Source organism: Aspergillus pseudotamarii (assembly GCF_009193445.1).
Source record: "Aspergillus pseudotamarii strain CBS 117625 unplaced genomic scaffold BDV38scaffold_86, whole genome shotgun sequence".
NCBI classification, from domain to species: Eukaryota; Fungi; Ascomycota; class Eurotiomycetes; order Eurotiales; family Aspergillaceae; genus Aspergillus; species Aspergillus pseudotamarii.
Window position 1 is genome coordinate 85,903 of NW_022475100.1, and position 27,978 is coordinate 113,880.

The 27,978-nt window shown below is 47.3% G+C and overlaps 10 protein-coding genes across 10 annotated transcripts; 5 read left to right on the forward strand and 5 right to left on the reverse strand.

The window, feature by feature from the left end:
- Positions 1–25: 25 nt before the first annotated feature.
- Positions 26–3,172, reverse strand: BDV38DRAFT_261693 (putative protein kinase Scy1). Its single transcript, XM_032056028.1, has one exon. The coding sequence runs from the start codon at positions 2,910–2,912 to the stop codon at positions 174–176; it is 2,739 nt and encodes a 912-aa protein (XP_031908367.1). The 5' UTR covers positions 2,913–3,172; the 3' UTR covers positions 26–173.
- Positions 3,173–3,603: 431 nt separating this feature from the next.
- Positions 3,604–5,765, forward strand: BDV38DRAFT_261695 (branched-chain amino acid aminotransferase, cytosolic). Its single transcript, XM_032056029.1, has 4 exons — positions 3,604–4,031; positions 4,093–4,390; positions 4,437–5,135; positions 5,187–5,765. The coding sequence occupies exons 1-4, from the start codon at positions 3,803–3,805 to the stop codon at positions 5,197–5,199; spliced, it is 1,239 nt and encodes a 412-aa protein (XP_031908368.1). The 5' UTR covers positions 3,604–3,802; the 3' UTR covers positions 5,200–5,765.
- Positions 5,766–10,257: 4,492 nt separating this feature from the next.
- Positions 10,258–11,130, forward strand: BDV38DRAFT_261713 (uncharacterized protein). The gene is made up of 2 exons (XM_032056030.1): positions 10,258–10,767; positions 10,844–11,130. Exon 1 carries the CDS (start codon positions 10,484–10,486, stop codon positions 10,670–10,672), a length of 189 nt encoding a protein of 62 aa, XP_031908369.1. The 5' UTR covers positions 10,258–10,483; the 3' UTR covers positions 10,673–10,767; positions 10,844–11,130.
- Positions 11,131–11,388: 258 nt separating this feature from the next.
- Positions 11,389–13,524, forward strand: BDV38DRAFT_261719 (bZIP transcription factor). The gene is made up of 3 exons (XM_032056031.1): positions 11,389–11,955; positions 12,018–12,586; positions 12,663–13,524. The coding sequence occupies exons 1-3, from the start codon at positions 11,784–11,786 to the stop codon at positions 12,792–12,794; spliced, it is 873 nt and encodes a 290-aa protein (XP_031908370.1). The 5' UTR covers positions 11,389–11,783; the 3' UTR covers positions 12,795–13,524.
- Positions 13,525–16,190: 2,666 nt separating this feature from the next.
- BDV38DRAFT_261724 (uncharacterized protein) lies at positions 16,191–16,989 on the reverse strand. Its single transcript, XM_032056032.1, has one exon. The coding sequence runs from the start codon at positions 16,407–16,409 to the stop codon at positions 16,215–16,217; it is 195 nt and encodes a 64-aa protein (XP_031908371.1). The 5' UTR covers positions 16,410–16,989; the 3' UTR covers positions 16,191–16,214.
- An 835-nt stretch (positions 16,990–17,824) lies between these two features.
- Positions 17,825–19,279, reverse strand: BDV38DRAFT_214257 (casein kinase II subunit beta). Its single transcript, XM_032052672.1, has one exon. It carries the CDS (start codon positions 18,915–18,917, stop codon positions 17,853–17,855), a length of 1,065 nt encoding a protein of 354 aa, XP_031908372.1. The 5' UTR covers positions 18,918–19,279; the 3' UTR covers positions 17,825–17,852.
- Positions 19,280–19,941: 662 nt separating this feature from the next.
- On the reverse strand, positions 19,942–22,223 carry BDV38DRAFT_261727 (transcription factor domain-containing protein). Its single transcript, XM_032056033.1, has 4 exons — positions 22,105–22,223; positions 21,301–22,039; positions 20,993–21,244; positions 19,942–20,936 (listed from the first exon to the last, which is right to left on the reverse strand). The coding sequence occupies exons 1-4, from the start codon at positions 22,179–22,181 to the stop codon at positions 19,968–19,970; spliced, it is 2,037 nt and encodes a 678-aa protein (XP_031908373.1). The 5' UTR covers positions 22,182–22,223; the 3' UTR covers positions 19,942–19,967.
- Positions 22,224–22,904: 681 nt separating this feature from the next.
- BDV38DRAFT_261730 (putative JmjC domain protein) lies at positions 22,905–24,543 on the forward strand. Its single transcript, XM_032056034.1, has 3 exons — positions 22,905–24,262; positions 24,320–24,348; positions 24,413–24,543. The coding sequence occupies exons 1-2, from the start codon at positions 23,297–23,299 to the stop codon at positions 24,338–24,340; spliced, it is 987 nt and encodes a 328-aa protein (XP_031908374.1). The 5' UTR covers positions 22,905–23,296; the 3' UTR covers positions 24,341–24,348; positions 24,413–24,543.
- Positions 24,320–25,198, forward strand: BDV38DRAFT_214269 (uncharacterized protein). Its single transcript, XM_032052673.1, has 2 exons — positions 24,320–24,348; positions 24,413–25,198. The coding sequence occupies exon 2, from the start codon at positions 24,608–24,610 to the stop codon at positions 25,133–25,135; it is 528 nt and encodes a 175-aa protein (XP_031908375.1). The 5' UTR covers positions 24,320–24,348; positions 24,413–24,607; the 3' UTR covers positions 25,136–25,198.
- A 213-nt stretch (positions 25,199–25,411) lies between these two features.
- On the reverse strand, positions 25,412–27,961 carry BDV38DRAFT_287890 (putative general amino acid permease (Agp2); the record flags this gene model as incomplete). Its single annotated transcript, XM_032060954.1, has 5 exons — positions 25,412–25,451; positions 25,525–25,901; positions 25,952–26,687; positions 26,752–26,984; positions 27,527–27,961. 5 exons carry the CDS (start codon positions 27,959–27,961, stop codon positions 25,412–25,414), a joined length of 1,821 nt encoding a protein of 606 aa, XP_031908376.1.
- Between the last annotated feature and the right edge of the window lie 17 nt (positions 27,962–27,978).

Consider the following 27,978-nt stretch of genomic DNA (forward strand, 5'->3'; position numbering starts at 1 on the left):
CGACGAGAAACACAAGTAAAAGAAAAGAGGATATGGGCACATGCCCTGTCATGTTTCTTTTAATAGAGACCTAAGCGTGGGAGAATGAAAGGAGCAGAACGGTAGCTAAAGTAGGAAAAAGGAAGAAAAAAAGTTGACCAACTGAGTTCTATATTACCATGATATCATTCCGCTCACAATAAACTTTCGTACTTGTCAAGCCCCTGCTTTGCATTGCCTTGTGGTTGTGACACGCTGTTATTCGAGAATGCATTGTGGGCAGTATTTATCCCCAAGGGGGACTTGTTCGCAGCTGCCAGACTACCAGAGCTTGGGAAGGTTCCCGTCGCGATATGAGAAGACGGAGGTGGAGGGATGGAGAATGCAGCAAAATTAGGGGTTGATTGTACGCTTGGTCCAGACATGGAGGCACCAGAAGCCTTCATGTTAGCTAAAGCGCCCAAGGATGGACCAGACAGAGGGTTCTGACTATTCGGAGAGTCCGGCGTATTCCAAGCGACAGGTGATGTTGCTTGTAAGGTAGGAAATGCGGGCGCTGGAGAGGATCTCTGCCTAGCAGTAGGCTCCAGCGAGGGAAAAGAGTTCAAGTTGTAATCAGGTGTAATGGAGCGCATACTAAAGCTTGAAGTACCCGACGGGGCATTGCCTCTGCCAGCCGATCCGACCATATTAGTTGACCACGAGAACGCTGCAGGTGATTGTTTTTGAGCAGACGCCTCTCCCGAGAGCATACTGCCCCACGGATCAGTATCTTTGGAGTTTGAAGCATCAGGACCCCGCCCAAGAACAAGGCGCTCAAAGTTATCTCTCGTGGAATCCATATTGGATGGTGTTAAGCTATTGGGTATCTTCGAGGAACTTCCCGCGCCATTTTGGAACCCGCTAGATTCTGTTCCCGAAGAGAGCTCGTGAAGCTTCTTCCTCTGTTCACGCTCAATCTTCGAGGATACACTTTTGATCAGGTTCATAAATTCTCCAAATTGATTTAAATTGAGAAGTGGTCCTAGACTGAAGTTCCACAGGATTGGAAGGACCTCCAGAGCAAGGAATTCGGTATCAGCAATTGTGCCGATCTGTTGAAACACATGCAAGGACGCCATCATGACAGCCGGCTCCTTCGTTTTGATAGCCTTAAGTGATGGGACGAGTTTTTCCTGGATTGTATACTTGTCCAAGATAGATGACCTAGTTTGCTGTGGCTTGCTTTTCTGGACCAACCCAGACAAGTCATCTTCGACCGGCTCTCCTTCGTTTGAAGAGCCACCGCACAGCGCAGTGAATGCTTCCAAGCATCGTACTTTAATAGCAAGGCTGTTTGTTCGACTAAATGTAGAAGCGATTGGAGGGAAGACCTCATTCTTGACGGTGCTAAAATCAAGTATTGGAAGGATGACAGGCAAGCACTTGATAGCTCCGTCTACCAAGGAATGAGTAGGTGAATCTAGAGCTAGCCGGATTAGTGGCAGGATATCCTCCTTTAGCTCCTTTCCAGAGCAGTTCTCCACCACGATTTTCATGTGTTCAAGAACAACCATGAGGCCCGCATCTTTCTTAGAATCACGTTCATGAACAGCAGCTTTCTCAGTCGGAAACAGCTCTTTGATTCGAGGAATTACCTTCTCTGGAAGTGTACGACGTGCATTGGGAATGCGTTGGAGGATCGCAAAAATATTTTGTAAAATGGGGGGTAAGAGTTCACGATCTTTCAGCTCGTCCAATAATATACCCAAGACTTTTCTTTCCAAAACGGACACTGGAAATTCTGAGATAACCCGCTGCAGCCCACGCATGAATTGTGACTTCTCATTCTGATTCTTGGCTGGCAAGGACTCCAAGAAACGGATCGTTGATACTAATATGTTATCGAAATATTGTGATTGCTGGAATTCACGGGCATTCAAACGCTGCGCTGGTCGTCTAGTTATGAGCTGGGGCAATACGTGCGTAGCGAGGTCCTTCGGAAGAGTGCCTGAGCAAAGAAAATTATTGCCTTGTGACGGCGTCGTGGATGGAGAGCTGAGCAATTTTCTGTATGAGCTCAGATTTGAATGAGCCTGGAGCGGAGAGATGTGTGGGGAGTTATATAGAGCTACGATGATGATCCCAAGGGAGAACAGGTCCGCAGAAGTATTTACATTGGAGTCCAATGCAAAATCGGGTGACGTATAGTCCAGATTCAATTGGACGGAGGGAGGGAGGCGAGGGTCCTGGTACAGGACTTCCGACAAAGCTAAAGGTGGAAGAGAGGACCGAGAGTCTGTGGAGCTGGGAGGGCCGGCAAACCCAAGGCCTGATATCTTCCAGTCGGATTTGGCATTGATAAAAATGGCCTCGGGGTTGAGATTGCCGTGTACAAGACCCGCAGATTCGTGGAGGAACTCGAGGCCCTTGGCAACTTGCAAAAGCCCCTTTTGAATCTCTAGCTCGTCAATCTCCAAATCTCTTCGCCTTCGAGTTCCATCAGGTTCTTCTACCATGTAACGGCTTGACCTCGAGCCTAACCTCGAGTTGCTTTCTTCGGCATCTTTCTCTTGCAGGAGCCTAGCAAGAGATGTCGTTATTTGCTCAGTCACAAACATAAGACCACCACCACGGGTTTCCTCCACAGGCTCTAGAACTTGGAGCACAGAAGGATGTCTGAGCCGTGTCAGGCTACTGGCTTCCCGTTTAAGTCGTTCAACGACATCCTCGTGTAATTTTTTTGCCGAGGAAGAAGAGGAGCGACCACCTAGACCACTTGGACGTGACTCGAGTGACTTCTTGTCAAAGATAAAAACGGAGGCTGAGGTGCCGGTGGACTTTTTCTTTCCATCATGGACTTTCCAGGGACCAGAGATCACTGCGGGTTGCGGAGAAATTTGATAATTGGCTGATATATTGGAACTAAATGATTTCAGAGCTGATGAAAACATGATTCTCCTGTCGATAGCCTAAGAGCATAGAACCAAGCAGTATTCTGGGTTGAGTAGCTAAGAGCGACTGTTTTCTTGATTCGGTATGATGATGGAGTGGTAAGAAAGCCTCGGCAAGCTGTGGTTCACGCAAGATGCCCTCCCATATACTAATCAGATATTGACAATGCACTTTAGGCGACCATTGCACGAAAAGAGAAGGACGTTGATAAAGAAGACAAAAGCAAGGGGAAACGCGTGTTTGGTTCACCTCAGCCCTACACGCTACGCTTAATTAACCATCTCGAAACCTTCAGCCTAAGTTATGCATACCTGATCTGCCATCTGGACGGATGTAGTCACGTGATATAAATACTGTAGCCAATGAACGACTGTGGAACGGCAAAGCTCATGTTGATATCACGTGGCGTACCGCCCTCGAATGGTACCCTGGAAAGGCTATTGCCGGCTACCTGCGACTTTTAACTCCGACCTCGGACATCAACCGGATTGTCAATCAATTACTCTGGCCTGTTTATCAACAATCTCGTGGTCAGCTTTTGGGTCTGTTACTTTGACGATAACCAACAATTAACAAGTTGCACTTTACACTTCCATCACTAGACTTATATGACGAGTTTGCCATTTGAGATCGTGTGGGGCGCGTTTGGCTGGCTTCCGTATCAGTTCGGTTATCGCTGGACCTTCCGGAGTTGGACCTAGGGTCCGTGGGATAAGAGTCATCTATTAAAAGGTAGCCCCTTCCGCCCTTTAAGCTCCGCTGCCGGCTTTCCTGTCCATACTCCTGTCTTTCACCATTATCAATTTCTCCTTAGCAGTGCCAGGGTCGAGAGACACCCTGCGAAATCATCTCCGTTAGTACCGCGGTTCTCAGTTTGCGGCGCGCAGCCATGAACTCGCTGCGTCAATTCACTCGTCACAAGGCGCTACAGAGCCTGGCTGTCACGCCGAGCCAGGGCTTCCGCACAATTCGATTATGGCATAGGCATTTCAGCAGTACTCCAGCTGTTGCTTCCCGGCTAGCTGGCCTTGATCCTTCAAAGCTTACAGTTACCAAAACGAGCACCCCTAAAGAATTGACGCCTGCTAAGGATCTCGTTTTTGGCAAAACCTTTACCGGTATGTGCAATCCACAGAATTGGCCCCATTTTGTGCCTATAGTAATGTGAATCGCTCTTAGATCATATGCTTGCTATTGAATGGTCAGCATCCAATGGCTGGGATGCTCCTCGTATTGTCCCCTACCAAAACCTTAGCTTGGACCCCTCGGCTTGTGTGTTTCACTATGCATTTGAATGCTTCGAAGGCATGAAGGCCTACAAAGACAACAATGGCCAAATTCGGCTGTTCCGTCCAGACAAGAACATGGAGCGCCTGAACAAGTCTTCGTCGCGAATCGCTCTCCCTACCGTTGACGGTGAGGCTTTGACCCAATTAGTTGGGGAGCTCGTGAAATTGGACAGCAGATTCATCCCTAGGTATGGTCTTCGCTGACCCACCACGTATTTCAGCTAATAGCAATAGTGCCCGGGGATACTCACTATACCTGCGGCCCACAATGATCGGCACGCAAAGCACCCTTGGGGTTGGACCACCAGGTTCTGCCCTTTTGTTCGTCATTGCAAGCCCCGTTGGGCCTTATTACCCCACTGGCTTCAAAGCTATCTCTCTAGAGGCCACTGACTATGCTGTTCGAGCGTGGCCCGGCGGTGTCGGAGATAAAAAGCTGGGTGCTAACTACGCTCCGTGCATTGTTCCTCAACTGAGCGCAGCCTCCCGAGGCTTCCAACAAAACTTGTGGCTTTTCGGTGAGGAAGAATACGTGACCGAGGTCGGCACTATGAACCTCTTTATTGCGTTGAAGAACAAAGAAACAGGGCAGAAGGAACTAGTCACTGCTCCTCTAGATGGGACCATCCTTGAAGGCGTGACCCGTGACTCTGTTTTAGGACTTGCCCGAGAGAGATTAGCACCGAATGGCTGGACTGTTTCTGAGCGCAAGATTAGAATGTCTGAGGTCGCTGAGGCAGCGGACGAGGGTAGGCTGGTTGAGGTGTTCGGATCTGGCACCGCAGCCATCGTAAGCCCTGTACGAAGCATCAGCTACAAAGGCAAGATGGTCGACTGCGGCTTGAAGGAGGACGAGGAAGCTGGCGAGATTGCTTCTCAGATGAAAAACTGGATCGAGGGAATCCAGTATGGTGATGAAGATCACAAGTGGAGGTAAGTCTGTCGCCGGGTGCAATCTACATGATCTCATACTGATTTTACCAGCTACGTCCTGTAAATGAAGCTTTGGTCGCATAAAACGGGATACAAGTTGTCTAGAGTATTTTACATGATTCTTTATGGGTATGGATAAAAGGAACGATTCGCAGCCTTGGGTTATATCACTGCTATAGTTTGATGATTTGGCCATTTTTTCAACTAGCATGAGCGCTATCTTGCATTATAACATATTCTAATCGAATATGTAGAAGTCTAGCTACCTCGGCTTTGCAAATCTTTCTCTCTTCTATCCAGCTGGAGTAAGTATCCACCACTCAAGAGGTGAAAGCTACCTTGCGAGTCTGGTTGTAGTACCTGGAAAGTATCTTGGGTAGGTCGACACCTGCTGAATCTACCTCCACGAAATCAAGCCACTAGCAACCCGTGAATGGCTTCTGCAGATGTCTAATCATAACTCCCAAGGTAGGAAATGATCAACTGTGCCCGCAGCTACCGCCTTGCGCTTGAACCTCAACGACTCGTAGACTCAGCCGCTGTATCATGGCAAATGACGACTTAGCCTGTATTAGAGTTAGGTCGTTGATTGGTGTTGTGCCATTACACATACAAGGTACTTTTCCGGTCAGCCTTTTCGAGCCTGGTTCACGGGGCGCCTGAAGAGCTATGTCACGAACTTTGTCGACCTAAGGCGTGTCTCTACACGGACGTAATACGACGATCCCAAATGTTTATATATAAATATAGTAACAGACGGCATTCCAACGAACAACAATCCAGTGGAATCGAGTGTATTGTACTCTTTACAGCAGTACAATTAACCATTAACAGAGCGAGACACACCCAATGTCAATAATTCACAATAGTATAGGCCGGTTTCTGCCAGCGTGGAAAACTTCGAACCCCATAAAATTTTCTATTCGTGGTCCTCGAGTCTAGCCTAGGAGGCAATTGTTAAAGTACTGGCCCGGAGTATGTACGAGTGTGGGGGAAGCACTCAAATTAGTGCCTGAGGCATAATATCCATAACGGCCCTGAACGAGGCGTAGCTGTAAGCCCAAAGGGGTGTGCTTAAGGGACCCAAGCCATCTTGTTATGCCTGAGGGAGGAGAAATCTCCAGGCAGCCACGAGGAGATCCACAACGCACGCTACACGACGTCCAGAACGTCGGCAGGATCCGTTCCCGCCCAAGTGGTTCCATTACTCCGTGCACATCCATCAGAGACGGGACAACAACGGCGAAGAAGCTGATCAGCACACATCTAAATCCTCCATACCAGGCTGATCACCATGGCATTGTCATACCGCCCACGAAGGCTGAGCTGCACAGCGGGGTCCGGATATGATGGGGAGGTGGAACACAGGATATTGAGCCATTTTGGTGGAGAGGGAAGCCGATGAGAGCCGCAAGGCCATTCAGTCATTCACAAACTTTTGGGCCTGTTGACGGAGGTATGCGCTGCCCGAATGTCGGGGTTTTACCCTTTTTTCCAAATCGCCGACAACCACTGATTGCCAACAGAACAATGACATTTCCTTCATTCAGTATATTGAAATGATAGCCAACTGTGACCTTTTCAAACCTGATTGGTATGGACACATCAACCTTAAACGAACTCCTTGAGCGATGCCTGTTATTTATCCCGAACATGTCTTCAAAATCATATTAGATTCGCCAACTTGGTTGGGGCAGGATTAAAACACACACACACACACTAACACTAGTTTTGGGGCGCTTTTTAGTTCTCAATTAAAATCTACAGTCCTAGCCCCTTCCCCCGCGGCCCATTTGAATCCTCAATAGGCATTGTCCGCATGGTATATATTTTTATATTGACCATCGACCAGGCTTCTGACGCACTCGGGCCATTACCAGTGCTCAATAATAGTTAAAAATAGTGAACCCTGACCTTGGCCCGGTCGGCTTTTTTCTTTTTCTTTCTTTTAACTCCGTACAAGGAAAGCCATCCTTTGCTGATTCCATCACCCCACCTTCAGCGAATGAAGTCAATGTTTACATAGATTGCACCTCGGTGTTTAACTTGCCCCCGACCTTATAAGCTGAAATAGATACAGAAATCTCTCCAATAACCACGTCTCTTTCAACGAATCAAAGGGTATTAGATTGGCGAATTGCGGGTGCTTCCCTTGATCGAAGATGCATGAATTATCTTGCTGAAGGATCCATTCCTGCATAGACTTGGGGGCGGGACTAGAACTTTCTATACAGCGGAAATTGTTCATAATCTAACCGTTCATACTAGTACTTCACTTCGCCCGACAGATGTCAAGTCGGTCACCACGTGCAGTCAGCCACAGCTGGGTAAGCAATTGAAGTTCGTAATCTTCTCGGGCGGCACGGATGATCCTTAGGCTTAGTCTGCCATTGTAAGTGGAGCAGTGGTAATGATGACCCTGCGTTAAATTCTTGAAGTATATAACCAGTGATCAAATCCCAGACATAGAGGGGCTATGAAGGTAAAGCAGTCATACAAAAACGGGTATTCAATCCGAGAAACTGGCCGATTAGGTAACACCTGAAAATATCTAACTAGTTACTGCTAGTTAGTGTAGATATATAGATGTCACGTACTTGCAGCCAAAGCACGATATGTGCCAGCAAGTCTCATCACTACCTGGATGTTTCAAGACCGTTGCTGGAAGGTTCGACTATTCGTCATCGAGAATGTTTGTCTCTTAGGATCCCGAACTTGGAAATAAGTCATACCGACCATTAGACTCCACGAAGGACTATCTGCTGGTAGGAGGTTAGTCAAAGGAACTGACTAAATAGTATTGATCGGCACTGTGACGTTTATCCCAACGCACAATAACATACAACTCTTTTCTTTCTATTTTTTACTTTTGTCGGGGGGCCACGGGTCTAACCAGGGCCGGGGGATAAGAGAAGGCAGAGATGAGGTTACATACGATGGCGAGGGGTCAGGACGCAGCGGGTGAGTATGAATGGATGCTTATATGCAGGCCCAGACCCCACAACCACCGCCAAATTGAGGCGAGAGATATCACCGTGCATGACAACCCAACTGGGACCAACCATGCGATTGGCGCTTTACCTCAAGGCATACATCCTGAAACAGATACTACTCAGCTGGTTTCCTACCCTCGCCAATGAGAACCCATGTCATCAGCCCTACACAAGGGGGGCCCTGAATGTGACTCCGAGCGCCCTTCGTATTACGCTGGAAGAAATAGATTTTTGAAGGGCAAAGGAAAAATGGAGGGGTAAATAGAATAAAAATAGAAAATGAAAATAAAGAAGAAAGCAAGCAAGATAGAAAGGCAAAACGAAACAAAAAAAAGAGAGAAAAGAGTTGAGCCTCATAGTTGCCAATCCTCGAAATACCTCAGACTGGGGTACAGCCAATAGGGATTATCATATTGACGCATCTCCCCTCCCCACACACCCACGGAAGATCCCTCTATCTTGCTTGACTCAACTAATTCCTTCCCATTCATCTAACTCCTAGGGAAAGAAAAAGGCGTTCAGATTGATCTCGATCAGAGTAACGTATTAATGAGCAGAAACCTAATCTAGCAAGAGTCTTACATGTGTCATCACCCAGTTTCATGTTAGTATAGGATAACTCGTCTAGTAGTACTTTATCGCCCCCAAGTATGATGGAATGCTAGGTATTCTGCCTTACAGTTGAGCCTCGCACGGGTTGGACGCGGCGTAGACTAATAATAGTGGACAACGCAGATCATTCCTAGCAACAGAAGCTGCAGATGAGATAGAAAAAGAAGGATACACATAAACCACATACACGCACATACCCAGAGAGAAAGATTGGTAATAACACTCCTCGTATTCAAGACATGGGCAAAACAAGGCTGTTCCGCATTCTTACATATTGTCAGATGAACAATACCTTACCCATGTTTCAAGCACAGCCTAATGCAGTTCTCCATGTTCATCAAGTGTCCTCTTGTTTTAGAATAAGAGAAACGATATACAATTAGAGTACCCACGCCGCCATCCGCTGGGGAGAGTGAGATCTTTATCCTTAGTGTGTTGCCAAGATCAAGGGGGTTCTGTACGAACGTGGCAGAAATCGAGGCCGTGCACTCTTCCACTTCTAACATTCTTCAAGAATTTGCCCGCTTCTCGTTTTGCGCTGTCGAGGGAGCACCCATGCAGGAGGTCAGTCGGAAGTTGCCTAAATCCCTTTTCTGGAAACTGGTGCACCCGGGTGTGATTGGTCAGAAAGTATTTTGCCCTAAAAACATCAAGATTAAAAAAGAGTTATCCAATTCTGGAGGGAGATGTTGCCTGTCATGTAAATGTGGGTCGTACGGAGTACTAAGGTACTGTACGTACATACATACTAACTCTTATTGACAACAAATTTGTCATGTGTTAGAAATGGGGTGCGGTTGAATTACAATTATAGTTGTGTTTCCTTTTCTTTCCCGGTCCCCCTTCTCTTTTTTATATATTTTTTTCTACCCCCTTCCATTTTCTGTCTCATTAAGACGCTATAATGAAGGAGCATGTACGGAGCAACGCTTGCATTCTAACTAAAATACTAGTGGGATGGGGGCCGGCGGCTAATTTCTTTGACCCCGAAGGAGTTTAAAATGGTGGTATTTTGACCGAATGTAACTAGTCGCAATGCCCGTAATTAAAGTTGGTAGCTATCGATATTGAGAATATGTTATCGAATTCAGAGCACAGAGTAAACACGAGTCTATGGTGTAGGAGCGTAGTGACGTGCTCTATCAGGAAGCTGGAGAAAATCTTAAGAATGCCGTTTCATATACATTTGTCGTAGTGGAAATATATCATAGCTCTGCACTTAACCCCATGGAACAGCTGGACACTGAATGATGATGGACTGTTAGAAGGATAGATGGACGCAGGAAATCCGAGGTCTGCCAAAATAGCAACGTATGCAAATCATCGGATGACCTACGTCAAATAAGGACGCTTAAAATTATCTTTGAGTTAGTACAACAACCTGCACCTCTCAGTCTAAGAATAGGTATCCATGGAGAAAATGAGGATGAAAACGAGGTTAGTGATTCATTGTGTAACCATACCCTTTCGTCCATACATGCATTACTGGTATGATACACGCAAATTGTCACTGAATGTGCAAATCTAGCCCCCTTCCTGGCCGTTTCCCAGAGCCACGCACTCTCTGGGAAGCCACTTCGCGGCCCTAATCCAGGGAACATTCTTGCTATTGGTAAATTACCTAGTAGTATAATACCCATATATACCGTACATACAAGGGCAGCATCTGTGTTGGACCCCAAAGTGCCCCAGGTAATATGCATGGAAGGAAAGTAAATCACCAAGGGCCCCCATTAGCAATGCATGACTGTGCAACTTCCACTTTCCTTACTGATCTTTGTTGGCTCGCTCGTAAAAGATCTGGTTAGGAAAGACTATACGACCTTGGAAAATTGTCCGTTGTTACACTTGTTTCGAGGCTTTTTACTTCAACTATTTTTTTTTGTTTTCTTTTTCTCTCCTTTCCAAACCTGCTGTAAGGTGAGGAATTGAGGATGTCATTGAGCTGCAGCATTGTTTCTTTTTCAGCACCCCCCGAGCACAGTTAAAAGAAAATGAAGGAGGGTAATAAAAGGAAGGGAAAAAACGTGTGTGAAGATCTACATTCTACATGATGTTGCTATTTATTATCAAGTTCCTTTAGAATCTAACCAGTACGTGAAGTGTAAGGCTCATTCATCAATACAGTTGAAAAACCGCCCCCTTCTTTGGAGAATGCAGCTTCAACCTTAGTGACATGCTGCTAATGCAATATCTGGAACCACATGGCCGATGATGGTGGACAAACCTGGGGGCTGTTGGTTCAGCACAGCCTGATTTTGCTCATTTTCCTTGGTTAATTCACCCCCTCTCGGTCTTTTCGGTCATCGGAGGGTCCGCTTCAATAGCCTCACAACCTGGGATTCCATCAGCCCGCCAACCATTTGGCGACGCAGCCCTGCACATCCGCGTATCCATTCGGGAAAAGTTCCCTACCAACACATGGTCAAGCCATGCATACTAATGGCTCCCTGCCCCCAAGCCCCCAGGCATTTCACCTGTTGCGAAACACTAATGTTACCGGACCCCCCTCCCCCAAAAAAAAGAAAAGAAAACGAGAAAATAAATAAATTTTATTCTATTAAAAAAAATTATTATCCATTTAATCAAAATTAAACTAAAATTAAAATCAACCCATAGGAAAAAAAGAGAAGATTAATCGGAACACGGGATTATCACTGTTATCGCAACGGCTCAATCGCTGTCATGGGTTGTTTTGGACTCGGAGACCGGGGCTTAGCAAGCAATGAGTTACATGTAGGCTGTTTCTCTAGTGGATTGGCCATGGCTCCAACTCTTCTTTAAATACTACGTGATTCCTTTCTCTGTTTTAGGTTCCGATGGTAAATCATCATTGACGGCTTTGACCACTTGAATCTGAATCTATATAGCCAATCTTTCTTCCATTCTTTGTTCTTGTGCCGCTCTTCCTCGATTTTACTTTGATCTCATTAAGTCTACCAATCGTAGACGGACGAAACTCTGTTCCACTATCATATCATATATAGTTGGGAGTTGCTCGTTTCCCTCCGCTATTCTTCCCCACATCCTTTATCTGCCCAAGATGCACCGATCAAGCAGTCATACCTACCAAACAACCGGTTCAAGAGGCTCGTCGAGTCACGCCAGCAGCAGTGCCTTCAGTCCGAATGCCAATCCTAACGAAGACTGGACCAAGATATCAGATCTTGCCGAGCGGCGGCGTATTCAAAACCGAATTGCGCAGCGCAATTATCGTAAGTGTGCCGCTATCGAGAAAATGATATGGGCATCTATTCTGACTGGGGCATTGTATTAGGCAAAAAGCTCAAGCGCCGTCTAGAGGATCTTGAGAAGAGGGCTGCCTCAGCTTCAGAATCCCCAGAACGGTCCAACGAAAGGACTGAAGTGCCGAAGAGTTCGCATCCCGCCAAGCCTCGTACTAGGAACTCTCGCGCTTCCAAGTCGAACGGGGATGCCACGAGACGGGCTACAGCAGAGAGGATCACAGCCTATGATGGTTTTGCAGCACATGATGACAGGGGGGCGATGTTCTCCCATCAATGTACGCGCCAGCTCTCCGCATCACCCCCGCCTGTGTACTCTTATCCTTCATATTCCCACTTGGAACCCTACGGGCAGTCCCCATATGGACAGCCACATCCCTATCATTCGATCCCGAGTACCTACAGTGATATGTATCACGGAGAGTATGGGACATCAGTACCATCTATTCTCCCCGTCACAATGACTACGGCAGGCCCAGTCAAAAGGCCGCATGTCTACGCGGACGAAGATATTGTGAGCCCGTTTAGCATGAGCTACGCATCCATGGCTGGCATCGATTTGTGTCCGAGTTCTCAACACCTTTCGGAGTCCAATATCCCTGTACATACCCCTCCCCGTTCATTGAGCCGATCTGCAAGAAATCCCACATTCAGCAAGACTAATTCCCTTCCTTCAGATGCCGCCGCTGTCGCACGTTTGCAGCGATGATCACTCCTCCCCATCGACACCAGCGGAGCCGCCCAATCTGGCATGCCCTCTTACTCCCGAGTCGGACCCGTGCTCTCCCCACTCGTACCCTCTATTTTAATGACGTGATTTGGTTTGCTTTCGGCGATGATTCGTTGTAACGACTGGCATGATAAATTGGGTTATGTGCACCGTGGAGTTTTATTTCATTCATTCGACTATAATGGGTGGGCATGGGATGCCATCTGTTTTCAAACATCACAAGACATATCGCAGGACGCAACTTTACAGGGCCTTGGGTTCGGGTGATGTGACAGCTTGATTGATACATTGCGGTTGGCGTTCCGGTTATTATGGGAGCTTGATCTTGGGGCATAACATTGATGGCCACGATACAATCTTCTTCCTGTGGTCTCTCATCATTAGTGTTATTATTATCATTATTGTGATTTATACTCTCCTACAATTGATGCTTTCTTGGCCTTATCACAGACTACGACTTGAAGTTCCTTGTGTGTGCATGTGTATTTTTCTTCTCCCTTCTTTTCTTTTATTTTTTCCCTCTCTTTTTCTTGGGGTGAAACCATTGACAATGGGGTCTCGACCAATCGGTGGCTCCTTGGGTGTTGGTTGGCCTTAGGTTCTGTATGGATTGTACATACTTACAGCTTGGCCCCCAAACAATTTGCGGGCCTCTTCGGGCTGCTCGCTAGATTTTGGGCTAGACTGGAGAGAGTTCTTGTTGAACTTGTTTGGAGATATTTTCAACTGTATCGGTTTGTTTGTTTTTTTTTTGTTTTTTTAAATTTCTTGTGTTTAGGTTTACCTTTCGGCCAATTACTTGCCTTGGTTGACTGATGTGCTTCTAGTGGGAGCCTGAGGCGTTCCACCATCATTTTCTTTTCTTTCTTTTTTTTTTTTTTAAAAAAAAAATACTCTTCCCTCAACCTTGGGTGAGCCTTTAAACTAACAATGATACCTAGTGATCGCAACAAATTTCAGATTCAGGTATGGTTGCCTACCGGTTGTCCCCAAAGGAATCATACCTGGACGATATGCTCTTAAGTTAATCTGCTCAACTAAGTGACATCTCGCGGGGACTCAAGCGGGTATGGGTATACTCCGTAGTACTTACGCAGGTAGCTCCAGACGAATATTGGCACCTAGGTATTGACCCCCATTTACCCTTCAAGGCATAATAACCCTTGACAGACCCCATTCCGGCGCCATCCGTCCGGCACGCGGTAAAATCAAAAGGCTCCTTCCAACGCCCGGGCCAGAACAGAACCCCCCTGCACTCAATTTGCGGATACCCTTTGTTTTTCATTTTTCATTTTACATTACAAATTTTTTTTTTTCAAGAAAAAAAAATATTAATAATAATTTATTTGATTTGATTTGCTCTGTCGGCTTTGGCCCATGGAATAGATTGATTGCGAAGATTCGGTCTCTGGAATCTGGAATAGGCGCTTGCAGTGGGGCTCTGCGCGAGAAACGAACATGCTGCGCCTCCACCACTCCATGGTGACGTGGTACGCTGTATGTATGTATACATCTATGGGGGCTATTCCCATGGGTTGAATTAATTAATCCAATTATCCTGTGGAAATTGTTGAGAAACTAGCTTCAGCCTTGCAAGCTTTATCCTGGACTCTGAATCACTGACCTCGTGCTACTGCTACTTCTGAGAAATGAACAATGAGTGGACAACGATATGTTCTAGCTCTTCACTTTTGACACTTTTGAAAGAAAACTCGTTTTGAGGCCCTTATCTAGATTGGATGTGGTGTCCAGTGCAGGACAGTTACATAGCCTAAGCCACTAGTGGGAAGAGTATATACTAATATTTATGCATGAAGTAAATGTTCCACCCAGTATGATGAACAAAGATATTAGAGGATCCATTATCAATTTGAGCCTCCTTTGTACAACCACCACTCCTCTGCCTAACAGCGTACACGGGACTTGATCCCGCCCTACTCCCAGTCAAATCTCGGGGAACAGTTCGGGCTCTGCATGCCCTGGTACCAGCAAGGCAACCTGATCCTTGAGAGAGACCTCATGGTTGCAGATGTGCTGGAAAGTCAACAGCAACAACAATTCAGCCACATGATAGGGATGGATGAGCCGTTGCCAATTACCTGTTCCGGTTATCTCGAAGCATCATTGGTAGTCCGAAAATACATTGCATATTAACTCTCTATCTCGGACTTACTATTAGTCGGAAGAGGAAAAGATAAATTGCTAATTATTTTTATTTTTATTTTTTTTCTTTCTTTCCATTTCTGTTTCTCCCCTTCCCCGCCCCTCTCTCGTTCAGTCTGTCTTTCTTGTTTGTCAGATATGGCGTCAAATTCCACCGTATTAACTTCATTTCGGGGCCTGTCGTGGTACAGGCCATCCGCCTTAAAGGGCCACGGAACTTGAACTGATGGTCAGCCTTATGCCATATCCATTAAATCATGACACAGAGCAACAGATGATCAGCCTCTTGGTCCGAAGGTTGGCCCCAGTTTAAAACACCCGAGCGAGCCAATCAGCGTGGCGAGCGAGCAAACTGAATGCTGACAGCCCGCACGGGTTTTGGTACCGGTGGGTTTTATGATTGATTGGGTACATACTTCCCCACCTTGACAGAGACAGAGACAATACACAGTACGTATCTAACTCAGACGGGGGTTATCCAGCGCTACTAAGGTAGTAAGTAGTATCTACGACGTTACATGGATTGGAACCGGCAATCGGAAAGCAAGGGGAACCATTAGGATTTAATCTCGAACTTATTTCATGCGTGACAACTCCCATGAAGTGGTGGTGATACTTGATAGTCACAACTCGTATCCGGCTAAGCCGTCGACTTTTGTCCTTGCGTTAGTGTGGCATCGAAACTCTCGACTTCGGTCTTGGATTCGTCAAGGATGGTTACGCAAGGCGGCTCAAAGGAGGCCAATTAATTCGTCTATTGAGGTCTATGTTACCGGCGAAACCCGAGGAACAGTTGTCGGGAATTGATCCAGTAATTCAAATTTGCATGATTTGACACACCCCTTCTCCGTGAGAGATTTTTAGAGGATTGTCCGACATGAATACGAAAGACACGAAGAATCCCTGTCGTTGAGAGATAAAATGGGGTCTTAACTAACGATTCGGGTAATTCTCAACGAGAGGGAAATTGACGATATGATGAGTGACTATTGACGGTGCATGCCTTAGCGTGCATCATTAGCATGCGCGCGTGGCTATTGATGAAGATTACGGGACATATTCTAGACCTTATTTCTATCGTCGCTTATCCAATACGCTAAAGTACATCCACATACTCCGTAGACACAGAGTACATACACCGTTTTTATATCAATCGTTACCGATAGAGGGAAAAAAAAAATGAAAAAAAATGAAAAGAAAAAAGAGAGAGAGAGAGAATCTCAAAAAGAAAATTACGATGACACTTTCCTAATTAAGAATCCCTATGAATCTGTAATATATCAAATCATCTCATTAACAGTGTAACCCACCTGAGAAATCCCTCGAGCCAAGCCTTTTATGATCGACTCTCCATTCGGACAAACCCCGAGCCCTTCAGCTTACTCTCGGGGAGTATCACCAACAAAATACAAAAAAAAAGTACATGAGATTTCCAAGGACTCGTTTGAATTACCCAAAGTGAAATAGTGGCTGGTGATAAGCCCATCTGGGTCGGACAGGTACTCATTAACCTGCTGTACCTATTAACCATATCCAAGAGTATTGACACTCTCAAATCTCGACGAGCAACTGATGATGCTCAGTTGATTCCAATCCACTTCAACATATGGAATGGTGGACTAAAGATCAAGCACTGTTCACCGTTCCTCTAGCTGCGCATGAATTACACTGCCTTTCTGTTTACGAACTAACCAAATGTTCCTTGACTCAGTGGAAACACCTCTTTGATTTCGATGAGCTTTCCATTCACGCCTACAATTGTACACAGAAGTCTTACCGTGGGGCCTGCTCCTGAGGTTAGTAGCAATCTCTAAACGTATACTAATAGTCAAACGAACCGTTCCATGCAGGGAAATGGCACTTTTTCAAGCAACCCAAGCGCTTCAATTGGAGACTCCGAAAATATGTCTAGTGCTTGGTTCTATTAATCGAACTCATATAAACGAGTTCAAGCCTACGTCTCGATAATTCTCTTTCTCTTTGAAGCCAACGCACCTTCATAATCGCTTTTGTTGCTAATGCATACAAGTCCCGCCTAGGCACGCGTGCGCAAGTCTAAAAATGCCATTTCTATCTGTTCAATCGCCCAGGCAAGCACTTTTCAGCCCTACGAATTCCCCCGGGCCTAAGAAACAACCGAAGATTGATAGCTCATGAATAACAGTGCCGTTATGAATAGACGAGTTTCACTACATCTGCTATAAACATCGCCTACATATGAATATGTAGAATAGAAGTGTACCAAAGCTGATGCCCTCTGGCTCTGCCTTTCTCACCCCGTGTAGAACCATCCTCCTGAAGAGACTTATGTTGAAATTCATTCTCTAAATAGAACACGACAGACACCTAAACAAAACATAGCCCTAGAGTATTCATACATCCAAGGATATGAAGGCCAACATGAACTATATCCGAGGAAAGAACAGCTAACTAGCTTTCTGATACATGGTGTAAGTCTTGTGTTTGCCTATAAGTAAGGTAGGTAGAAATGTAGGCGAGGCCGGTACGATCTTGTCATTGCATGGTCTGGTGGAGAGTATATTAAGACGATAATCAACTACAATCAGTTGGGCCATCAACATTCAATGTTTTAATTCCATGATTGCTCTGTGTACTGTACTCGAACGTGAATCTGTACGCCAGGAAGACGGAAAAGTCGACCCGAAGACGCCTTGATGCAGTCAAAGAAATGAGACATAATTCAGTGAATATAGACAAGACATACATGAATAGTTGATGAAGGAAATTGGGGGAAGTTGTGGGATGATAGGCGAAAAGAAGACACACAAAAGAAAGGGGGAAAAACTTCAGTTAATGTTTGAGAGGACCATGGGCCACGAGCTAGTAGGGTTAAAAAGGAAAAGAACCACAAAAGTCAACATGCGCGCTTCAATCACTTCCACACTAATTTCCTTCTAAATATTTCTTTCCCATCGCCCAAAAGAGTTTTAATAATGATAGCTGATTTGTCCGTTTATCCCGCCTCGGCGCCGTTAATGCTCATTTGATCAGGGTTGTACCGCCGTCTCCGCATAGGCGCCTTTTTCCTCTTTGCGATCGCCGAGTTCTGCGCTCCTCCTGCAGGAGCGGCGCCCATTTCTGTATCGCCGTCGTTGTCGGCTTCCCTACGAGCTGCTTCATATCGAGCCATCTCATTGAGCTCTTCAACATCTGTGGGCTTCATCCGTAGCCATTTCATACGTGGTCCGGTCCGGGACCGCTCCGAAACCCGGAATCCATAAATCCGTGATTCATAGATCTTGCCCAGTCCAAGTCCGGGGCAGAAATTGGCCGTCCGCACTCCGTTGATCTCCACCGGCTGATGAGCAGGGGGGACGTCGGGAGAGACCTGGTTATTTACTGAAGATGACCGTGTCGGCGATATAAGAGAGCTATCAAGCCGAGGGCCAATGTCCAAGTCAGGGAATGTCATGAAAAATAAGCATCCAAAAGTAGTTCCAAAGAAGGCACCATCAACAGAGTGAAATCGACTGTTTGGGGGCGTATACAGATCCTGACAGCTCGGACAAAAGAGCTTCACCGTCTCTTGACCTGGAGTATCGGACCGACCAACTGGCAGAACCTTGCATCCATTGCAGTAGACGCGGGGGCAGACGCCAAAATGCTGCATCTCGTACTTTTCCAGCATTTGCTGTATGCCCGGCCGAGACGTAATATATCTCTGATGAATTAAACCGTAGAGCAGCTCAGCAGAGCTCTCTATCACGCTCAGATCACTGGCCACCCGCGTATGCCTTCGGTCACCCGCTCGCCGATACCCGGGGGGCTTCTCATCACCTAATATTTCATCCTCGTCTTCCTCTTCCTCTTCCTCCTCCTCTTCGTCCTCATCCTCCTCTGGTTCCACATCCAAGATCATCTCCAATGCCTCCTTGTACATGGGCACCTGTGACTGCAGTCCCGTCAAATTGAAGTCATCTTCGATGAAATCCTCCGACACCTCGGCAAAGAACTCATGGCCCATGAGGGAGCAAAAGGAGGAGATCCATGACTCCGGGGCCCCTTCCGATGACGACATATCGAACGAATCGGACGCAGATGATGAGGGCGTTGATTCTGACAGTTGACTCAGATCCAGCCTGTCTAGGCCGTCGGCCAACGCCGAACCTGTCTCTCTCGACACGTTGCCGAGCTACCGGTAAAAACCGTTCTGGGGTGATCTCGTAAAGAGATAGGCCTCTGACAACTTGCACCAGCTGACACTGCGTCCCGGCCCAAGTCGCTTTCGCCCAGGAATCCCCCGATCCAGGAGATTAGGAGCCTTGTTCAATGAAGGCAAGACTGTAGCACCCTTAGAGGCCAAGAACCAAGCGAACGAGTATGTCTGATAGGCCCAAGGGTCATAACAATGTGCGAAACGAGACTTATTGTGCGATGAGGCGGCGTTGACGTGATAGCGATAAATTCCCCCCACTAGTAAGGAAACGACTTCAGAAGATCATGGAAATTGGAGACAAAGTTCGGATATTGGCAATTATCGATCCTTGGCGGACACAGTGAGCAAAAAATCCGGGAGTCCCTGTCTCTCCTTCCCTTCCTTGATTGTGCAGTGATTGATCGCCGCAGTCGAGGGGTTCTCCGAAATTAGGTTTCGTGGGGCGGTGGAAAAAGATGTTTGCCAGCGGTCCCAGTTGCCGTAGCCGTCGCGGACTAGATGGAAGTGGAGAGATCCCTCAACGTCGAAGGTGTGGTCTCACAAACCGTAGGTCATCAGTTGGGCATGGCTTCTGATTTGATTGGGGTTCAGGAGGATGGGTGGTTGGCAAGAGAACTTAGGTTAACTCTCCAGCCCTCCGACTGACGGCAGCCATGCGGGGTCACGTGCAGGGAATGAGGGTTGGGTCTCGACCGTCCATGATCTACTTGTAGGACTACGTACTCCTCCTACTCCTACCATCCGTTATCTGCACTTAGAAAATATAGTATGGTTACTTTATTGACACTATATCAAGGTGGTTTCTACTGTTAGTCAGGTTCGCCTACAAAGGAAACCCGAGCGAGACATTTTGGAAAAGAATAATAATGTCACTATATACACACCGCATCGATATACATACAAGCGTATCCCTCAGAACAAGTCCCTGATGGCTCGTGATAATTCACCATCGTCTCCCAGAATTCCTGAAAGGCCTTCCCCCGTGTTTTGGATTTCGCCATCGGGTCCTACAAACCCGCCCATCCCGTCCTGCGTTGTGCTCGACGCAATGAAGTTGCCAAATCCTCCAACAGCCTCAAACAGCGTTGTCAACTCATGGCTCATCTGAAGCCCATTTAATGGGCTATTTCCGAGTTCATTCACCCCATTCATAGGGCCATATACCGATAGATCTTCAATCGGATGACCAGCCAAACCGGCCATGGCGACAGCTGCCGTAGAATGAGGGTCATTAGAATCTGACCCAAAGGGACGCACGAGCACGCCCAGCCTTTCACCAATCTTTCGAAGGCCTTTGATGGCCTTCCACAACCGTTTCGATACGTAAGACTTCGTGCTAAAGCCGTTGACTAGATCGAGTGCCATGTAGAACTCGTCTCGGACCTGCCGGTTGAACTCCGTCGGCGCATGGCAAACGGCGAGAAAAAGGACAGCCAGAGCGGCAACAAGAAAATAGTTGAATGTAATCTGTTGAGTGCGATAAATGTCGGAAGTTTGATTCAGCCGTGTAAGCACGCGAACCGTATCTTTGGCAACATCTACCACAGTCTGGGCATGGCCCTTATCTTCGGAGATGCTACCTGCTGAGTGAAGAACCGGTCGGTAGATAAGAATGCGAAGCTGGTTCATGCGCAAATATAACAGAACACGTAGTCGTCGAAGGCCACGGTTCGCTGACTCTCCATGCTTTGGTGACTGCACTGGATAGAACTTCAAGGCATCTGGAACGTGCTTGTACCACTGGAGAATTTGATAGTCCAAGTAGCCAATTTCATCCCGACGTATGTCCGTTGTTCCCTCTGAGCCAAGTCCAGAGTACCAAATCTTTGAGCTAATGCGGTTATAGGAAATCATACACCTTAGGTACGGCAGCGATGCATCCTAAACGTCTGTTAGCGACAGATACCCCAGATGGGACGGTGGTAAGCATATCCTACCGGCTCTGGTAAGTTCGGATCAATATCTTCATCTTGAATAACAAACGGCAGCCCAGTACCAAGACTCCAGCGCCTATCCAAGCTATAGATCGCCCAGAAGATCTTGATGATTTCTGGCCATTGATCTTCGTTAGGAAATGACTTCGCCAACGCATCTCGTCGATGCAGGCCGAGTTCAAGGCACATGCGAGCAGCTAACCCGATGAGACGGTAGGCCATGGCATCGTCGTCAGTATGGAAATGGTAGGTTGCCTAATCATGAGATGTTAGTTATCAAAAAGCCTGCGCGATGGACCAGGATAACATACCACGATGCCGAAGAGTTGAATGGTTCTAATGTCTAACGGCTCCCAAATCTTGGACTCAATGACCGGTTTCACACTCAGATAAAGACGTTGACCAAGCTCGCTCTGGCCACCCCCCTCCACAACCAGCGTTGTAGCAAGAATCATCTTTATAAGGTTTGTATTGTCGTCTTGGAGACCATCTGAGCCGGGCAGCGCTCGTTGTGCAAATCCAGTGCGTGTTGCAGCCTCCATAAAAGTGTAGAGTAGGTTGATTTGCTGTGTCACCTTTTCGATTTCGAAAAGTGGATACATGATCCCAATCTCTTCTTCGTAGATTTGGCATAGTCGTATAGCATCCTCACGTTTAATGGCCCATATAGGATCTTTAGTAGGATGAATAGGAGGCGCGAATGGTGCAGCATGGGGAGGTGAGCCAGCAGGTGTCGCATGAGCCGTGGTCAGGTCGTCAGTTATCACTTCTTCTGTCGGAGCGATGCCCATGTTTTGAAGGCTAGATCTTGCTACATTGAAATTGAAAGTCGAGCTCGTGGGGCCATGGAACCGGGGGTGCCTCACACGTGGTTTGGCCAGCCCAGCATGCATAGAAGTAAACACAGGCTGCGATCCATCTCGCGAGAAGTTGTCGAAGTTCGGCGAATCAATGGAAGATCTCTGCGAACGGAGCTCACTTAGACTACTGAAAAGGCTATTGACCTGGTCCTGCAGAGTCGTAATCTGATCTTTCATTGAGCGGAATTCACTATTCAGGGTGGATATATATTAGCCGTGGTAGGCGCAGAATACAGGGGAGTTCGGTCAACATACTCCGAATCCTTAAAGTTATTGTTGCAGCAATTAGGGGCATATCGACCTATCAAAACATGATTAACCGCATGACACATGGGGTGAGGACCGCTGGCCCTTGGGAGGACAGAGGTGCGGCTGTTGTTCCGTCTACTAACATTCGAGATTGAGGTGCCCACAGCGTTGACACGGTACCTGACCGTTACACTTAATCTTCCGTCGCTTGCATTCATTGCTGGAAGTGCCGTACCGAGACTAGTCAGCTCCACTGCCGCAAGATATCACGAGACACAAACCGATATGGCATATGGCATATGGCATGTTCTCCAGAGGGGTTAGGATCGGACGATCCAGATCCGGGGTCATACCAGGCAATAGAGATGTAACGATTCCGCTTCGTGCGCGTATGAGTTCCGTTGGTCTGTTCCGCTTTCCGCTTCGCACTATCACCCTCCACGGGGGCATTCTGGTCGCCTGATGCCGATTTCGACGTCGTTGTATCTACCGGAGTGGTTTCCGAAGCCATATTGACGGTCTTTTAGGGTGCGATGAGCCGGTATGGGAATGAGCGATGGCAGCAACCGGTGCGGAGAGATTCCTTGCGACTTTCATTCAATTGGGTGCGCGGGGTTTCCGTTTTCCCCAGACCACACCAGCCCTGAATAGGCAAGGATTTGCGGACCTCGGACAATTCCGTGAGATTTATTGGTAAATGGGTATAGAATCAATTTTAACTAGATACCTACTAAATACTTCATAAATCGTTGGGGGTGTTAAATACTAGCCAAAGTACTCTAGTTCGGTAGTCATCGCTTGCCTCTGTTACTATACTGTAAAATAGACCCCAGCCACTGAATCATTATGAGCTGTCAGGACTATTTGAAAAGCTTCCAAGATATTAGGTCAATAACCATTGGTTTGTCCCGTACCTCACGGGATATATAGGGTGCAGATGACACCTGACTCAGCGAATTTAGTATGTACTTTGAATCAATGCGCACTTGGGCTCCGAAACTTTGGTGACAATTTGATCTCTTATTAGCCAATTCCTGTACGGAAGGATGTATAAATGTACTACTACGTAGTCTTCGGAATCCGGAAGACAAAATTCCCCGATCGGCTGTCACCCGAGTTTAGCTACGATCTTCAGGTACAGAGAGATCCTGAGACATCTTACCAGACGAAGCTTACAAACGACGCTCATCTCTCCTGAATGACGGTCCAGCGATGGCTTTTCAACGGTAACCCACGAGTTTGGTACCGCCGTCCATCTGCCGTTGCACGATTCAACAATCCAACCCGGAGACATGCTCAATTGAACACCCAAAACATTCCCTCCGTCATAACTCCTTGCGGGTATCACCCTTTAAAAATCCTTGACGATGCTAGCATAGAGAATTTCCGCAAGGAGCACTTCTTTCCCGAGCTTCCTGTTGTCCTCCCACGCCGTCGCTTCTGCGATCTGCCTGCCTTCGGACGCTGGTTCCAGTCTTCCCCATCCGAGCCCAATGTATCCCGATTGAATACCGCATATCTTGAGCAGCACGGTGCAGACGCTCTTGTCCCATTAGAACTCACACAGCCGTCGATGGAACCGGACAAGGATGATATTAGTTTTAGGCAATTCCATGCACCTCTCAGACTTTTTCTGGAATGGATGCGCACAGCGGAGGAACAGCCGCAGTCGATTCGACTGTATTTAGCACAATGCCAGCTATCCGATCTGCCACAGACGCTTCGTGACGACTTTGCGACTCCCGAGCTTGTGTCCCAGGCGGGCAACGGTGATGTCTACGATACCAATGTATGGATTGGTTATCCGCCTACATACACCCCCCTTCATCGTGATCCCAACCCGAACCTGTTCGTTCAACTTGCCGGACGAAAAGTTGTGCGGTTAATTGCTCCCGACCATGGACAAGCGCTGTTCGCGTCGGTGAGAAGGCAACTAGGGAGGAGTGGGAATCGCGAGGCTGCTGTGTTTCGAGGGTCAGAAATGATGCAGGGACGAGAGAGGACACTGCTGGAGAGGGAGGTTTGGGACGATAGCTTGGACACGGCCAGCTCGGAACGCAAGTATATCGGATACGAAGCACAGCTGGAGGCTGGTGATGGGATGTTCATTCCTAAAGGATGGTGGCATAGCATTAAGGGGGTAGGACATGGTGTCACTGCTTCGGTAAGTTCCCTTCTTTATCTACATGTTGCATGTCATCCGTCCTCTGACGCATCATAGGTCAATTGGTGGTTTAGATAAATTTCAGAGTAAACAGTCTCCATATTATTCAATATATTCTACCGACTAGAGAATTTTTACATATGTAAACAGGTAGAAAATTACAAATTGGAGGTTATATCCAAAACAACGTCATACGTACCTCCGAAGCACCAAGAAGGATGATCGTTCTAGAATCCTCCGTCAGTTCCACCGAACTCCCGCACCACCAAATCCACCAACACACCTCAATCTATTTATCGGCCAAACTTACCTGCAGTAACAGAAAACCTGGCCCAGATAGAAGACATGCACAAACCCATTTTAACGCGCACAACACTTCTACATCTCGTCCTAAACCCACTCCTGACAATCCCGACGCGCGCCTCAACCACAATCGCACCTGCGACAATCCTCTCTCAAAGACTAATCCGTACACCGATTGCCTACCCCCAGTGTCCCTCCAATCTCTATCAAGAAAAGCCCTACGCCACAATGTCATCGGCCACTGAGCAAACCCAACAGCAGCAACAACCCGAGAATGCCGCTACCGACTCCGCCACCGAAAAGAAAGCAGAGCAGTACCTCGCTCTTCCCGACTCCAGCAGCGCCGATCAGACACAGCAGCTTGATGTCAGCGGTGATGGGTCGACGGTGAAATTGGATCACTTGGGTCCGTTGGTGGTCAACCAGGATGGAACGTTATCACGGATCGCGAACTGGGCGCAGATGACGGAGATAGAGAAAAAGAATACCTTGCGGGTGCTAGGGAAGAGAAACAAGCAACGGATGGAGGCACTAAAGGCTGCTCAGGGTGCGCAGGAAGAGGGCAATTAAGCCCAGGGAGCAGTGGGAGGGTCGCTGGTTCTACAGAGTAGGAGTTGCAGACTGATGCTTTTAGGTGCCCGGCAAGCATTTTCTGATTCATAGATTGATTCCGGATGTATAATAATCCAACACATTTTAGGCTTCGCATACAATTACAGTTTTAATAAGCTCTATACGATGAGAGCTACACAGATATATCGATGTTAAACCGTTCAATTCGTAATGCCGTACAGCTGAAGTTCCTGGACAACAGGCCACCAAAAAAGCAGAGGCGCATGTACAGCCTTAGCCAAAAATCCAATCGGCAAACCTCGAGAATATATTGCTATGAGGATGTTTAGCGGTGTAAAAATAACAGCGGAGTTGGAAATCCTTCAGATAGAATGGATAGCACATACCTCGCAGGCAACGACACATGATTTCTTTCATACTCATCAATTTCATCGAGTCCGGTCTTGAGATCAATTTCTTCAGGCTTTCGAACCTGGGTTTTGTGCCAAAGTTTCCATCCAAAGAAAATGATTGGGAATACTCCAATCATCGTGTACGAGAAGAAAAAGGTGGGAATATCCCATTTTCCAGGTAGAAAGACTTCATACCCACCCACAAACGCCATGACTATCGTACAGACCAGGGCCATATAGGCAACGTAAGGCTGACCGAGACTTTGATAAGGGAGAGAACTGCGGGGAACATTTTGCGTGATGAGCGCCTTCCTGAAGCGGGTATAGGAGAATGTAACGACCGAGAAATTAATCAATTGCGACGCAGTAACCTGATGCATGGTTTAGTCGCTTGCCTTGAGATGGTTATGGGGTGACCTACCAGGTTGATAAACCAATTGAGCACAACTGATGCGCTGTTGGAGACCTGCAGGAAGGCTAGCAGCGCAATCAGCAGGACAAGCCCCACGCAGTAGATGGGGACGCCATTCTTCGTACATTTCCTGAAGACTTTTGGCGCTTTGTTGTCCAGCGCAAGTCCATACAGGCATCTGCTGGCGCAGTAGACATAGCTGTTTCCTGCACTGAAGGCGGCTCCAAGGACCATGGCATTGACAATATGCGGTAGAACCGGAATACCCAGTCTGTCCATCGCAATGACATAGGGTGATGCAGCCGCGCCAGGTAGGTCCTTTTCGAATGCATTGACCATGGTCGGGTCATTATAAGGGACCAAAATACCCACGCATAGTGCTCCTAGAACGAAGAATGACGTGAGTCGGTAGAAGACGCCATTGTATGCTTTCGGTAAGACCTTTCGTGGATTCTCCGTTTCTCCAGCGGCCATTGACACATAGTCGGGGCCCGCAATTGTGAAACTCGCTTTGATCAAGCAAGCCAGAAATCCTAACCATCGCCCAAGGTCCCCCGTCTTGTAATACTCTGCGAATGAACCAGGCTCTTGCCAGTAGCGAAACCCAAATCGGTCCTTTTGGGGATTGCCACCCAACATTGCAACGAATGTGAAGACGATCAGACCTATACTGAGTAAGACTTTCCCCAGAGCAAGCCAAAACTCGGCTTCACCATAGTAGTTCACGGCGAAGACATTCAGGAATCTGTTTTATGGGTTAGAAACGAAGTTCCACGGCGGTGCCCCTAATCGCATGAGGAATAACGCACGCATAGAGCACAAGCACAATGACTATGATTGCAACTGTTGGGACCACATCGCTCCAGTAGTGGATGATCATACTACATGCGGTGATTTCAAATGGCACCTGCACAGCTTCGAAGACGAAGAAATTCCAGCCGGCTGCTACCCCAAAGGCTTCGTCGACATAGCGGCCAGCGAAGTGGATGAAAGGAGAGGAGACGGGAAGGTATACAACCATCTCAGCCAGACCTAGGAGTTCCTGTGGTTCAGTAAATGCTACATAACGGAAGCGCATGGAAGAGCAATCGCATTGGGGTAGACCAGCATAGCCGCAATGGGAAATTGGGAACGTGAAAGCTGGTGGATTCTATGGACATGGACACACGGGGGAACGTGGCGCTTATGGAGACCTATCGCCATCCACCGAGAGGACTGCATTGGGAGGGAAATGCTGCTGGCGGTAATGACGAAGACAGGCAAGGATTTCGGAGCTTGGGGGGCTGGGAGTTCGTACAAACAGTTATAGCTAGAATGACAGAGCACCTAAGAAAAGAGATGTATAAGACTCCACGGCCCCAGATATAGAAGTAGCAAATGGGACTTGTGTGGGAAAGAACATGGGGTCTGGGCTCTGTTTGTCTCTTCCAAAACCGCGGTGCATGTCACGGTGGTTTGAGGATCTGTGGAGCGGTGTTTTATGCTTTTGCTTTGTATTCATTGGCGCCGCATCTTATTTCCTTTGCAAACTGGAATCTTAAACGAGAAGTAATATTCGTTCTTTTGCTGCCCGTATAGACTCACCAATATTTTAAGGTTCTTTGAGACGCAGTAACCCCATTCAAACACAAGCCACGGCGACAGGTAAAAGAGTGCATCAACAAGGGTTATGAAGACTAACCATATCGTGAATGCCAGAAATAAACTGGCGGGACCACCATTAAGCAGGCTTTGGCCAATCTGGACGTAAAGCGCCGTACCAATTGTACCTCCGATACCAATCAACTGGATATGCCGTGATTTGAGAAATCGGTGCGTGCCGTCCTTGGTAAGTATGTTGGATCCAGCATCGAGTGACTCTTCACTGTGGTTCATCGCGGGGTTCTTTTCAGGGATGTCCATTGGAGAGCCCATCCGCCTCGTCAGCTTGTCCGCCGGTAAAAAGGAAAGCTCTTCATGGTGGAAGGAGGTTGCGACAGGACCCTGGGCACGCTCAGGGTCTGAATCAGAGTTGACCATAGCCAATTACTACTGGC

What these genes read in the sequence shown, in the direction of transcription:
- BDV38DRAFT_261693 (XM_032056028.1), bottom strand. Translation starts at nt 2,912, where the DNA reads ATGTTTTCATCAGCTCTGAAATCATTTAGTTCCAATATATCAGCCAAT.
- BDV38DRAFT_261695 (XM_032056029.1), top strand. Translation starts at nt 3,803, where the DNA reads ATGAACTCGCTGCGTCAATTCACTCGTCACAAGGCGCTACAGAGCCTG. An exon ending in TTTTGGCAAAACCTTTACCG is followed by an intron (nt 4,032 to 4,092) that starts GTATGTGCAATC and finishes AATCGCTCTTAG; the next exon opens with ATCATATGCTTGCTATTGAA. An exon ending in GACAGCAGATTCATCCCTAG is followed by an intron (nt 4,391 to 4,436) that starts GTATGGTCTTCG and finishes TAATAGCAATAG; the next exon opens with TGCCCGGGGATACTCACTAT.
- BDV38DRAFT_261713 (XM_032056030.1), top strand. Translation starts at nt 10,484, where the DNA reads ATGACTGTGCAACTTCCACTTTCCTTACTGATCTTTGTTGGCTCGCTC.
- BDV38DRAFT_261719 (XM_032056031.1), top strand. Translation starts at nt 11,784, where the DNA reads ATGCACCGATCAAGCAGTCATACCTACCAAACAACCGGTTCAAGAGGC. An exon ending in AATTGCGCAGCGCAATTATC is followed by an intron (nt 11,956 to 12,017) that starts GTAAGTGTGCCG and finishes GCATTGTATTAG; the next exon opens with GCAAAAAGCTCAAGCGCCGT. An exon ending in TTTCGGAGTCCAATATCCCT is followed by an intron (nt 12,587 to 12,662) that starts GTACATACCCCT and finishes CCCTTCCTTCAG; the next exon opens with ATGCCGCCGCTGTCGCACGT.
- BDV38DRAFT_261724 (XM_032056032.1), bottom strand. Translation starts at nt 16,409, where the DNA reads ATGGTTAATAGGTACAGCAGGTTAATGAGTACCTGTCCGACCCAGATG.
- BDV38DRAFT_214257 (XM_032052672.1), bottom strand. Translation starts at nt 18,917, where the DNA reads ATGTCGTCATCGGAAGGGGCCCCGGAGTCATGGATCTCCTCCTTTTGC.
- BDV38DRAFT_261727 (XM_032056033.1), bottom strand. Translation starts at nt 22,181, where the DNA reads ATGTGTCATGCGGTTAATCATGTTTTGATAGGTCGATATGCCCCTAAT. An exon ending in TTCAACTCTTCGGCATCGTG is followed by an intron (nt 21,245 to 21,300) that starts GTATGTTATCCT and finishes TCTCATGATTAG; the next exon opens with GCAACCTACCATTTCCATAC. An exon ending in ATCCGAACTTACCAGAGCCG is followed by an intron (nt 20,937 to 20,992) that starts GTAGGATATGCT and finishes ACAGACGTTTAG; the next exon opens with GATGCATCGCTGCCGTACCT.
- BDV38DRAFT_261730 (XM_032056034.1), top strand. Translation starts at nt 23,297, where the DNA reads ATGACGGTCCAGCGATGGCTTTTCAACGGTAACCCACGAGTTTGGTAC. An exon ending in GACATGGTGTCACTGCTTCG is followed by an intron (nt 24,263 to 24,319) that starts GTAAGTTCCCTT and finishes GACGCATCATAG; the next exon opens with GTCAATTGGTGGTTTAGATA.
- BDV38DRAFT_214269 (XM_032052673.1), top strand. Translation starts at nt 24,608, where the DNA reads ATGCACAAACCCATTTTAACGCGCACAACACTTCTACATCTCGTCCTA.